Source organism: Hemiscyllium ocellatum, chromosome 35 (assembly GCF_020745735.1).
Source record: "Hemiscyllium ocellatum isolate sHemOce1 chromosome 35, sHemOce1.pat.X.cur, whole genome shotgun sequence".
NCBI lineage: Eukaryota > Metazoa > Chordata > Chondrichthyes > Orectolobiformes > Hemiscylliidae > Hemiscyllium > Hemiscyllium ocellatum.
In genome coordinates this window covers 14,121,374-14,135,233 of record NC_083435.1, presented here as the reverse complement: position 1 = coordinate 14,135,233, position 13,860 = coordinate 14,121,374, and the positions used below count along the sequence as shown (strand labels likewise).

General features: G+C 45.5%; 1 protein-coding gene across 2 annotated transcripts in view; it reads right to left on the bottom strand.

The window, feature by feature from the left end:
• Positions 1-13,860, bottom strand: part of ddx39b (DEAD (Asp-Glu-Ala-Asp) box polypeptide 39B) — a 37,891-nt gene that overhangs the window by 21,504 nt on the left and 2,527 nt on the right. For both annotated transcript variants that reach the window (XM_060850785.1, XM_060850783.1), the window contains exons 2-6: positions 11,380-11,619; positions 6,520-6,647; positions 3,448-3,540; positions 1,541-1,724; positions 1,175-1,293 (exon numbers count right to left, since the gene is read on the bottom strand). In XM_060850785.1, coding sequence (XP_060706768.1) covers positions 1,175-1,293; positions 1,541-1,724; positions 3,448-3,540; positions 6,520-6,647; positions 11,380-11,590 — 735 coding nt within the window. In that variant the 5' untranslated portion in view covers positions 11,591-11,619. The remainder of the gene's footprint in view (positions 1-1,174; positions 1,294-1,540; positions 1,725-3,447; positions 3,541-6,519; positions 6,648-11,379; positions 11,620-13,860) is intronic.

Below are 13,860 nucleotides of genomic sequence, written 5' to 3'. Positions count from 1 at the left end.
CTAGCCATTCATCACCAGTTAGCAAAGCCTTCAGCTTGGTCTTCTCTGCACTGAACTTCTCCCCCAATAATAGCAAGAAAAGAGTAAGCAATTGTTCCCCTCTGCACTATCAACAAGGCAGTCGGTCTTAACCCTGGAACCATCACCCAAAGCCAACACGGAAAAGGATAGAGCTCCTCCTGCTCCACTGCTGGCCGGCGGTGTCATCTTCCTCCTCAGTTCCAGGTCTCCGGACATCGAATGTCATCACGGATCTCCGCGCACGGGGTCTGCACTCGGCCATCCGCATCGCTCTCGCCCGCCGCACTGGCTGAGATTCTCTGCTGCACTGGGAGGAAGGGGTAGGGGTAGGGGTTTGGGAGTAGGGTTGGGGAGCAGTGGTGTGATGTGCCTCGAAAGGTATTCTAGGTGCCATATTTCCCCCCTTCCCCACACCAACAGCTATTGGGTGCTGGGAATGTGTGCGCGTGTATGTGGATGTATGGAGGAGGGAAAAGAAAGACTAATTTCTTCTCCCTCTAGCAGTTTGTTCTGCTGTGTATCGCTCTCTTTTTGAAAGATGGTTTGTGCCCACTTATGTCTGTAAACTGCAGTCGCTCCCAGTGAGGATCTGACAAAAAAAAGTGTTGCTAATCTTTCAGGCTTCCTACAGGGAGGCTGCACTTTGCTGCTTGCATGGGACAAGAGGAGATGGGTGGTGTCAATGTCTGTGGATAATATGATCTCTCTGTACATGTCTGTATCAAGTGATTGCTGGTTTCTCACTATGTTGTCCACTAGTTGGCCAGTCATGATTCGACTGCCACAGCTGCCTTGTGGCGGGTGGGAGGAGAAACTATTTCTACCCACACCACACTGCGGAACCCAAGTGTTCGCCCAAGATAGTCTTCCCGCCAAGTCTTCCGCACATCTCTGTCCTCTCTGACCCTCACTGTCGCTAAGCTGGTGCCAAGGGGAGGCTGAAAAAGGTTTCACCAACTTTTAACCTGACTCAAACTAATTGTGTTAAAGAGTTACTGCACATCTCTTTGTAAATTTACATTCTTGACTTGGGTTGGGAGGGAGGGGGGGGGAAAATGGGGAGGGATAAAAACTTAGGTTTTGATGGCACGGAGGTGTGGCCAGCTTTACATGGAGGCCCTTAACGCCAAAAAGAATCTAGAAGGATAATTACGTCTTGCATGAACTTGCGACAAACAGGGCGGATCTCCTTGCTTAAGGTGGCACTGAACATCATGACCTGTTTCTCATGAGGGGTCATGCGAAAGATCTCCTGGACGTCTCGACGCATGTCTGAAAGGAAGTGAGAGTAAGGTTAGGAGATACTTTGTAAACTCCCTACCCGTTATCTTCAGTCTGCACCAGTGATCGCCTTTACTCTGCAAACTACTGACATTGGCCAGAGACCGGTACGCTTGCACAGCACTACAGCTTGGGAATCCTCTATCTGAAAACCTCAGGATCGACGGAATTTCAGATAAAAAGGATATTTGCTTAGCTATTTACTTCTCATTGTATACGTATAAAACTCATTACTTACCGAGCTGCTCAAGCATCTTGTCACACTCGTCCAGGATGAAGTGCTTGATGTGTTTGAGGTTCAGAGACTTGTTGCGAGCCAGTGCCAGGATCCTGCCAGGGGTGCCCACCACAATGTGCGGGCAGTTCTTCTTCAACAACTCCTCGTCCTTCTTAATGGAGAGCCCACCAAAAAACACCGCAACCTAGGGCAGCCAAAGAGACACAACTAAGTCACATCCTCTGGCTCGGGCAGCCGAAACCGTCTCCAATTCCGGGGGAATGAGGTTGAAGGGGATTGTTGGAGGGTTTGCTCCTGGCTTGGAGCGCAAATTATTTGAGACTGAAATTAGAACAAAACATGTCAGAAATAAAAACTCCGCAGGTCGAAGACCTTCTCTTCACCAGGTCATGTCATCAACACATTGTACTGACATTGCAAATCTCCATGGATGCTGCCTCAGCTGCCGAGTTCTGATTTGCGGGATGCAGACATTGTTGACAAGGTCAGCAATTGTCTTCCATTCCTACTTGCCAGAGAATGGAGTGGTTGGGTAGGCTGCTTCAGGGGCTATCTTCTTATAGATTTGGAGTCACGTGCAGGCCAGAATATGTAAGAACAGCAGATTTTCTCCTCAAAGGACTTAATAAACCATACAGGTCTTTCAAATAATTGATGGTTCCCACTCCACAAATTCATTTCACATGCAGCGACTGAAATGAAATTTTAACAGCTGCTGTGGTGGGATTTGAACTGTGCCAGAGTTATAGAGATGCACAGCATGAAAACAGCCCCTTCAGTCCAACTCATCCATGCCAACCAGATATCCCAACTTAAACTAGTCCCTCCTGCCAGCACACGGCCCATATCCCTCCAAACCCTTACTATTCATATACCCATCCAGATGCCTTTTAAATGTTTGAACTGTACCAACTTCCACCACTTCCTCTGGCAGCTCATTGCATACATGCACCACTCTCTGCATGAAAAAGGTGCCCCTGAGGTCCCTTTTATATTTTTCCACTCTCACCCTAAATCTATGCTATCTAGCTCTGGACTCCCCCACCCCCAGGGAAGAGACTTTGTCTATTTACCCTATCCATGACCCAAACGATTTTATAAACCACTGTTGATCTTTGAGGGGCCCGATTCTCTCCCTAGTTACTCTTTTGTCCTAAATGTATTTGTAAAAACTCTTTTGATTCTCCTTGCTCTATTTGCCAAAGCTACCTCATGCTTGCCCTCCTGACTTCCCTCTTAAGTGTACTCCTCCTGCCTTTATACTTTTCTCAGGATCCATTCCATCTATCGTGTCCCCAGAGCATTAGTCTCCACCTCTGGATCATTAGTCTGAGTGACACTAGCACAATGCTGTAAATGCTGGCCTTGCCAAAGAGATTTACACCCCACAGCTGTTTTATTTACTTGTTCCACAAAAGTATCGCAGTTGGCCAGCATTTATTGCCCTTGAACCAAATGAATTGCTAGGCCATTTCAGTGGGCAGTTGAAAGTCACCCTCGTTGCTGTGGGTCTGGAGTCACACATAGGTCAGACCAAGTGAGGATGGCAGCTTTCCTTCCCTGGAGGATATTAGTGAGCCAGATGAGTTTTCCCCAAAATTCAGCAACGGCTTAAATGACCATCAGCAGATTCTAGAGCTTTTCTTTTAAAAAAAAGAGTTCAAATTCCACTACCTGCCATGGTGGAATTCAAACCCAGGTCACCAGAACATGAGCTGAGTTTCTGGATTAGCAGCCCAACAATAGCAGCATTAGGTCATCGCCTACCCCCGCGAAACAAAAACAGAAACAAAAAGAATACACATCTCAAAGAAGAATGGATGCCCCAGGGCAAGGAGGGGGAAATCAAAACAAAATACAAAACCACAGGAATAAAGAAAGCGACACACTCGGCAGCCTGCTCTTACCTTCACGCTTGGCATGTACTTGGAGAACCGTTCGTATTCCTTGCTGATTTGGAATGCCAGTTCTCGAGTGTGGCACATCACCAGGACTGAAATCTAAAAAACAAACAAACAATGAACATCCCTGGCACAGAACCATCAGACTTTGTACAATTAGAGCACACAATGGAGGCATCCCAGCACTGGAGAGAGTACAATGGTAGGCCAACCACACTCATCTCTACAAGGCACCTTGCAAACAAGTCGGAGCTACAACAGGCTCAGGGGAAATCTCACAAATAGCATCTTAGACATATACAGCACAGAAACACACTCTTTGGTCCAAAGTGTCCATGTCGACCACGTATCCTACATTAATCTAGTCCCATACCCCATACCCCTCTAAACCCTTTCCATTCATATACCCACACAGGGCCGAATAGGACGCCAAATTAAACTACTCCCTCTGCCTGCCCTTGGTTCATACCCCTCCACTCCTTGCATACTCATGTGTTTGTCAATGTCTCTTAAATGCCCCCATCTTAGCTGCCTCCAGCACCATTCCTGGCAGCATGTCCCAAACTCCTACACACTGAGTGGTGATAACAGCTCGTTCTTGATCCCACTAACAATGCACTAGCGACATAGAAAGTCAAAAAAGGTGCTAGGTAGTACAGAACTTGAATATTGCTGAGAAAAAGAAATTACAGCAAAGCTTTCTGTCTTAGATTAATCAGGACAGTTCACAAGAAATTGGAATGCATGGGGGAAACAGTGTGAAGAGATTGTTAAGAGCCTACTGAATGGACTGGTGCATTCGCCAAGCTGACGGAATCAGTATCTAGTTGTCAACCAAAATCAGAACACTATTGTCATAGTATAAAAATGTTTCGAGCTATCCTGATTAGGCTTGACAACACGTGGATCCATAGAAACTCATCATTATGCCAAACTCGACATGCACCGAGACAGTCACATTACCAACCCCTCCCTGGAGAGTCTGTATGCAATGCCTTGTTCCTGATTGGTAAGAAACAGTTTGCCGCTAACATTGAGTTAGTGTGCTAAGAAATGGACTTGTAAACATCATAGCCAGAATCCAAAGGCTAAATGTGGCAGACTCCAGATTTTAGAAATCAAACAAGAGACTTCATGACTGCTCTGCAGAACACTTCCCAGCAATTTTTGGTTTCAGTACAGGTATCAGCATCTGCAGTAATTGGCTCCTCCAGGCTAAATCTTTCGCGAAACAGAGATCCAGAAGAAAATCTTGCGACCATTGCAAAAGTGGACACCAATTTGAAGTGACTGCCCTTATCAACTTCAAAGGAATTCTGCAACTTTTGCCAACTGCAGCCCCTTAACTCAAAAGCAGATAGAGCGCTTCATTTGACACTGACTTTTTTTTAGATTAGATTTACAGTGTGGAAACAGGCCCTTCGGCCCAACAAGTCCACACCGACCCGCCGAAGCGAAACCCACCCATACCCCTACATTTACCCCTTACCTAACACTACGGGCAATTTAGCATGGCCAATTCACCTGACCCGCACATCTTTGTGACTGTGGAAGGAAACCGGAGCACCCGGAGGAAACCCACGCAGACACGGGGAGAACGTGCAAACTCCACACAGTCAGTCGCCTGAGTCGGGAATTGAACCCGGGTCTTCAAGCGCTGTGAGGCAGCAGTGCTAACCACTGTGCCACCGTGCCGCCCACAAATCTTTCTAGACTGTTTTTTAAAAATTTTCTTTCTTTTGACTTGTGGACTAAGTTAGGAAAAGGACCATTTGTGTACACGCCTGCATTTATAGGTGTGCACACGTATGCATCATGACAATCTGTTCTCAGGTTTGAAAGCATAAATTAAGCTTAAAGCATTTATTATGTGATTTAAAACTTGGACGAAGAAGGGGAAAGCACAACACAGTTTACTTTAAAATGGGTAAAGAAATAAGAAAACACCTCTACTTGTGGACAGAAGAGAACAATGAAATAATTCAATTCATTTCTCCCTCTGGTCTGTGACAAAGGTTTCCTGTTTTTAAATCGCAATTACTGCTTTCACATTAAGAATATGCATAACAAAAGCAAAGATCACCTACCCCACTCACAGCCAATCATTAGCAAATGTCACAAAGCCGGTTTCTTTTTTCTAAAAGCTGTCCCTTTTTCCAAGGATACTATGTCCTTGGATCTTTTCAGAGGGGTAAAAAACCGCTCTTGGTGCCGATTAGACTGGTTTGGTCCAGAGATTAAAGGGTATTGAGGGGCCTTTTTGGTTATTTGTAAACAGATGAGACTTCTGGCCAAAGTGGTAGCGTTTTAGAAGTGATCTGTATAATGAAAAGGTCAGCTCTCTAGTTGAGCAGTTCAGTCCTGAACCAGTTAGGAGTTCAGCTGTGTGGAAACAGGCGCTCTCTCTTTGTGCCCTTTATCTTCAACCTGTAAGCATTTCTTCCATGTTTTGCTGTTTTTTTTTAAAGGGGGTTTGCTTATTGGGACTGTTGTGTATATTCAGAACAGCATAATTAAGTCTAGTTTGGATAGACTGAATTCTGCAGGGGTTCTTTATTCTGTTCTTTATGTTGCGTTGTATAATTTTATTCATCAATTTCTGTCTGTTTTAAAACGTGGTAGTCAACTTAGCTAGCTTACTCCAGTTAATTCTCACCATACACCAACTGGAAAAAGTTGCAAAGTTATGGTCTGGGCTGCCTACTTAAGATTAGATTACTTACAGTGTGGAAACAGGCCATTCGGCCCAACAAGTCCACACTGACCCTCCGAAGAGCAACCCACCCAGACCCATTCCCCTACATTTACCCCTTCACCTAACACTACGGGTAATTTAGCACGGCCAATTCACCTAACCTGCACATTTTTGGACTGTGGGGTGGGGGGGTGGAATGGAGCACCCGGAGGAAATCCGTGCAGACACAGGGAGAATGAGCAAACTCCACAGAGACAGTTGCCTGAGGCGGGAATTGAACCTGGATCTCTGGCGCTGTGAGGCAGCAGTACTAACCACTGTGCCGCCCATTCAAGAATGTTTTGAGTGGCCTGACCTAGTCCATAATACAAAACAGAACTCACTTGTCCGGTGACAGGTTCCAGTTGTTGAAGAGTAGCCAAGACAAACACTGCCGTTTTTCCCATGCCAGACTTGGCCTGACACAAGACATCCATGCCCAGAATTGCTTGGGGAATGCACTCATGTTGTACTGCAAGGGAGCAGAAGCAACAATTAGTATAAATAGAAAAGGTGTCAGTCAAAACCACCCACAAATCAGCAAGTCGTGAATGCTAAGAATGCTGGAAAGCTGAAGAGATGTTAGAAAATTCTCACAGCAAGTCAGTCAGCAGTCCTGAATTTAATTTTTTAAAAAATCCTTTCCTCGGATGTGTCATGAGTGAGCGCAACATTTAGTAACCATTTCCAAGCGCCCTTCAGAAGACGACGGTTGGCCGCCTTCTTCAATAGCTACAATGCAGCTTTTCCGCAGTGGTTTGGTACAACTTCGTGGCTTGCTTGGGCCACCCTAGACGACAACTGTAATTTGTGGGTCTGGTCTCACACGTGGGCCAGTCAAATACAGACTTCAGATCTCCTTTCAACAGGGCACATGGGAGCCAAATGTTTTGCTTTTATAACATATGACATTTTCATCATCATTCCTGAAACTAGTGCCCAAATGTCACAATTCAACAAATTCAGTTTAAATTTGCATCAGGTGAGTGTTTAGTTTTGCACTCCTAACAGTATTTGAAAAAAAAATCACACAATTGCCTTAGAAGTACTTCAGAAAAAGGTCCACTTGACTCATTTCTGAGATGCAAGGGCTACACCTTATGAAGAAAACATGAACAGGTTGGATAGAGATCAATTAAGCTTAGAAGAGAGATGTTCTTACTGAAACATACACGCTCCTGAAGGGAATTGACTAGATGGATACAGCTTCTTGCTAGTGAGACTAAAACTGGGAAAAAAGGGGGGTTTAAAACAAAAAGTCTTCCTTATAGACATGGGCCAAGAGAACAGAAAATGGCCTATCGAGTCTCTACAGGTGAAAAACAACTTAACTATTCTAACCCCATTTTCTAACACTTAGCCCATAGCCTTGTATGCCTCAGCACGAAGGTGTATACATACATACATACTCTTTCAAGGTTATGAAGGGTTCTACCTCTACCACTCTTACAAACAGAATGTTACAGATTCCTGTTACACACTGGGTGAAACAAATTTACCTCACACTGTCTCTGAACCAGCTGCCAATTACCTTAAACCTGTGTGACCCGGTCATGAATGCCACCCAAAGGGAAGTGTTCTTTCCTGCCTACCCTCTCTATGCTCCTCGATGTTATACATTTCATTCATGGCCACACCCCAGTCTCCCCTACTCCAAGGAACATGACCCCAGTCTATCTTCATAACTGGAGCTCTCCAGCCCAGGCAACATGCTGGTAAATTCCCTATGCAGCCTTTCCAGCGTATTCACATCCTGCCAATACACGGTGGATCCTAGAACAGCACATAATACTCTAAGCTAACAATATTTTATACAGTTCCAGCATCACCTCTCTGCTCTCAATTCTGTGTCTCAGTTAATAAAGGCAAGTATCCCATATGCTTTCTTAGAGTTATAGAGATGTACAGCACAGAAACAGACGCTTCGGTCCAACCCATCCATGCCGACCAGATATCCCAACCCAATCTAGTCCCACCTGCCAGCACCCAGCCCACATCCCTCCTTATTCATATACTCATCCAAATGCCTCTTGAATGTTGCAATTGTACCAGCCTCCACCACTTCCTCTGGCAGCTCACTCCATACACTCACCACCCTTTGCGTGAAATTGTTGCCCCATAGGTTTCTTTTATATCTTTCCCCTCTCACCCTTAAACCTATGCCCTCTAGTTCTGGACTCATACACCCCAGGGAAAAGACTTTGCCTATTTACCCTCATGATTTTATAAACCTCTATAAGGTCACCCCCTCAACCTCCGACACTCCAAGGAAAACAGCCCCAGCCTGTTCAGCCTCTCCCTCCAGCTCAAATCCTCCAATCCTGGCAACATCTTTGTAAATCTTTTCTGAACCCTTTCAAGCTTCACAACATCTTTCCGATGGGAAGGAGAACAGACCTGCACGCAATATTCCAACATTGGCTTAATCAATGTCCTGCACAGCTGCAACATGACCTCCCAACTCGTGTACTCAATGCTCTGACCAATAAAGGAAAGCATACCAAATGCCTTCTTCACTATCCTATCTACCTGTGACTCCACTTTCAAGGAGCTATGAACCTGCACTCCAAAATCTCTTTGTTCAGCAACACTCCCTAGGACCTTACCATTAAGTGTATAAGCTCTGCTAAGATTTGCTTTCCCAAAATGCAGCACCTCGCATTAATCCGAATTAAACTCCATCTGCCACTTCTCAGCCCATTGGCCCATCTGATCAAGATCCTGTTGTAATCTGAGGTAAGCGCCTTCGCTGCCCACTACACCTTCAATTTTGGTGTCATCTGAAAACTTACTAACTGCACCTCTTATGCTCACATCCAAATCATTTATATAAATGACTAAAAGTAGAGGACCCAGCACCGATCCTTGTGACACTCCACTGGTCACAGGCCTCCAGTGTGAAAAACAACCGTCCACCACCACCCTCTGTCTTCTACTTTCGAGCCAGTTCTGTATCCAAATGGCTAGTTCTCCCTGTATGCCAAGAGATCTAACTTTGCTAACCAGTCTCCCATGGGGAACCTTGTCGAACGCCTTACTGAAGTCCATATAGATCACATCTACTGCTCTGCCCTCATCAATCCTCTTTGATACTTCCTCAAAAAACTCAAATCAAGTTTGAGAGTCATGATTTCCCATGCACAAAACCATGTTGACTATCGCTAATCAGTCTTGCCGTTCCAAATACATGCCCATCCTGTCCCTCAGGATTCCCTCCAATAACTTGCCCACCACTGACATCAGGCTCACTGGTCTAAAGTTCCCTGGCTTGTCCTTATCACCCCTCTTAAACAGGGGCACCACATTAGCCAACCTCCAGTCTTCCAGCATCTCACCTGTGACTATCGATGATACAAATATCTCAGCAAGAGGCCCAGCAGTCACTTCTCTAGCTTCCCACAGAGGTCTAGGGTACTCCTGATCAGGTCCTGGGGATTTATCCACCTTTATCCATTTCAAGATATCTAGCACTTCCTCCTCTGTATGGACATTTTGCAAGATGTCACCATCTAATTCCCTACAGTCTATATCTTCCATATCCTTTTCCACAGTAAGTTCTGATGCAAAATACTCATTTAGTATCTCCTCCATTTTCTGCGGCTCCACACAAAGGCCGCCTTGCTGACCTTAACTACTTTACCTCCGTCTAGTTACATTAAGGGACCAGTGGAAATGCTCATCAAGACAAAGATTTTTGTTTGCTCTTTTACTTAAAACAAAAGAGTACAGATTGTCTTCCTCAGAAGGTAGTGGAGGCTGATCCTTTAAATTTTATCAATGCTCAATTAAAGAGATTTTTGATAGACAAGGGAGTGAAGTCTTTTGGAGGTGTGAAAGTAGAATTGAGACTACAAGCAGACCAGTCACTGTCTTCCTGAATAGTGGATCAGGTTCACAGGCAGAAACTGACTGAAGTGGGTTTGATATGGCAGTGATGGTCCATTAACCAGTTGGGTTACAGATTTCAAATAATCACAAAAGAACAGGGTTGGGTGGGGTAAAGGGGGTTACCCGGTGGCGAGCAGAAAATTCTTCAGCATTCCTCGGGAATGTATCACCCGACAAGGTGGTGAAACCAGATTGTCTCATCATTTTTAAAAAGCATCTGCCCTTGCGCTTGATTCTGAAGAGTTTGAGGGAAAAGGATTGCAGTGTGGGGCTGGATTAGACAACTGTTTCAAAGAAGCAGCACAAAGCGATGCATGGCATCCTCCTGTACTGAAAGATTCTATGATTGCAATGCCCCAAGAGAGGGAGGAGAAACACTAGGTAGCAGTAATGCTGTTCCAGAGTAGGGAGAAGTTAGCTTTTGTTGCCTTTCTTGATGTCAATCTGCAAGATAAATGGACTGGATTGAAGAGGCAAGAACCTAATCAGGGTCAACTGTCACCTTTGTCGATTCTCCTCACCCACAAAATATCCCTCCAACATGGAATGCTCTCAGATCATAATGCCTGATGAATTACCTCCAGTCCAAGAGACTGAACTAGCAGCATAGTGGGTAGTGTGGCTCTGATGTGAGCCACTCCAGGAGTAATAGAGTCATAGAGATGTACAGCATGGAAACAGACCCTTCGGTCCAACTTGTCCATGCCTACCAGATATCCCAACCCAATCTAGTCCCACCTGCCAGTACCCAGCCCATATCCCTTCAAACCTTTGCTATTCATATACCCATCCAGATGCCTTTTAAATGCTGCAGTTGATGAGCTGCCAGAGGAAGTGGTGGAGGCCGATACATTTAAAAGACATCTGGATGGGTACATGAAATGGAAGGGTTTAAGAGGGATATGAGCCAAGTGCTGACAAATGGAACTAGATTAGGTTGGATATCTGGTTGCATGGACGGTTTGGACTGATGGGTCTGTTTCCATGCTGTACATCTCTATGACTCTACTGAAGGGTCATCAGATGCCTTACCTTGATTTTATTTTTAAAACCAGGGTTGCAGGCACTCCATTGTCATGTTATGTGACCTGAGTGACTCAGGAGAGAGCAAGAGAGAAGATCAAAGAAAATATTGAAGCTTCCTGCATAAACTACAGGAGTTGAGGGTTCTACAGGAGTGTTGTGCACTTCAGGAATCTGGATGGCGCTGACAGCTAACAGGACTTTGGATAAGTCACTGTTCTGCTGATCACTGCCTGCTTGGGGGGAGGGGAGCTTCGACAAAATTGAAAAAAATAGGCCTTAGAGACTTGTACCTTCAGAGGGGTGCTCAAAACCGCAGTCGACAATGGCACGCAGTAACTCTGGTTTCAGCAGGAAATCTCGGAACCCAGAACTGTGTATAGATACGTATGAGCCCTTCACATCCTTCTTGAGCGGCACCTCTGACGCATCACCCGCTGCCTGGTTCTCGACCTCATCATCCTCATAGTCCAAGAGCTCATTGTCAACATCGTTTTCCGCCATTCTGTGATGTTAAATGTAGCTGCCCTTCTCTAAAGCAGGGGGAAGGAGGAGAAAGGAAGGATATGAGAGTTTTAACTTCAAAATTAGAAAATCTGGTCACGCTGGATCAGACCCTGCTCTAGTGATGCAGGAATGCCAAGATCTCTTAAAACTCCTAAGCACTAACCCTTTACTGCCTTAGTCAAAGACACGCGAACCTTATCCACAACCCTACCCGCTTCTTCCCAACCGAGTTGACGCTTGCGGTGATTAGCTCAACGTAAATAAATACAAGATCACTCAGGTGGCACATCAGGAGGCAGAGGAACAGAGCAACTTCCCATATATAGGGAGGATTTAATAAAGAAAAAAAACAATCAGAAACAATATAATCCACTGACAGCGTGGCTTTCCTTCAGGTGCTCTGGTTTCCTCTCCTCAATCCAAAGACGTACAAGTTAGGTGGACTGGCCATGCAAAAATGGGCTCAAGTGTCCAGAGATGTGTAGGTCAGGTGGATTAGCCATGGGAAACTTTGGGTTACAGGGATAGGGTGGATCTGGTGGGATGCTCTTTGGATGGGCCGAATAACCTGCTTACACACTGTAGGGATTCTGTGATTCTATAATGACATCAGAGCTACGTGGAAAACATAGTGTTGGAATGCAAGTTTGTACTATCCATTTATCTCATTTTGTGCAGAATCTGTACACAAAGAGTTGAAGTAGCTTTCTGCTGTGAAGCGGGATGCTTTGCCAAGGTGAGGTTGAAAGAACAGAATAATCGCTCATCATTTCTCAACGTTCTGGGGCATACTGCTTGCTCACTGCATAGTAACAAAGAGATTGATTGGAGGGCATCAATGGGTCATGCAACCATAGTAACAAAACTGCTGACAGAGATTGACATTAACGTAAATATACCTTCTTGGCTTCGTATTAACTAAAAGTCTATACTATGATACTGACTGCATTGTAGTTTAGTGCTAGCATGCAGAGAATGAAGCGATCAAAAGGTAGAACTGAGTAAGCCACCATTTGTTGCAATCAGGAGTTTGTACCAAATCCTGAATGCAATAAGAAAAAGAAAATCACACTATAGATCTAATTCTGTAGTAATTACAAGCAATGACATTGTTTAAAATCACAAAACAGACAAAAAATAAAGCGGACACAAAGTGGAGGTGATGGAATTAACTGAACATCATTTTCAAAGATCCAGCATCAGCACTACAGATCTGTGTAGTTCGATAGTCAAGTGTGTTGCTGCGAAAGCACAGGTGGTCAGACAGCATCGCAGGAGCAGGAGAATTGATGTTTTGGGCATAAGCCCTTCATCAGGAATGAGGCTTGTGGGCTGGGGCTGAAAGATAAACAGTGCGGGGGGTGTTGGTGGATGATTGATGAGGGAAAAGGAGATAGGTCAGAGGCGGGAATGGTGGACAGATCCGCAGGGCAGTGCCAAGTTGTAGGCTTGGGACTGGGATAATGTGGGGGGAGGGGAAATGAGGAAGGAGTTGAAATCCACCTTTATTTTCTGTGGTTGCAGGGTTCCAAGGAAGAATATGAGGCGTTCTTCCTCCAGGCGTTGGGTCGTAACGGGTTGGTGGTGGAGGCAGCCCAGGGCCTGCATGTCCTTGACGGAATGGGAGGGGGAGTTGAAGTGTTCAGCCATGGTGCGATGCGGGTGTCCCAGAGATGTTCTGTCTCTCCGATGTAAGGGAGACCACATTGTGATCTACTGCATCTGTTGCACCTGCTGTGGTTTCCTCTACATTGGGGAGGCAGGACACCTTCTTACGGACCGTTTCAGAAAACATCTCTGGGCCACCATCACCACCGCCAAATGGTTGCCACCTGAAGGAAGAACACCTCACATACTGCCTTGGGGCCTTGCAACCACATGGAATAAATGTGGATTTTTAACAGCTTCCCCGCTTCCCCTCCTCCCACATTATCCCAGTCCCAAGCCTCCAACATGGCACCACCCTCCAGACCGATCACCCTCACCTTCATCCACCAATCGTTTTATCAGCTTTCTTCCTCCCCACCTTACCCCCTCCCAACTATCTCTCAGCCCCAGCCCATAAGCCTCATTCCTGATGAAGGGCTTACGCCCGAAACATCGATTCTCCTGCTCCTCAGCTTTCCCAGCAACACACTCTCAACTCTGATCTCCAACATCTACAGTCCTCACTTTCTCCTGACTTGTTCTATATCCTGACATTCTTCCCCTGTTTCTTTGTCAAATTCTCTCTCTTCAAAGACATTGTATCTGACTGGGATAATGAT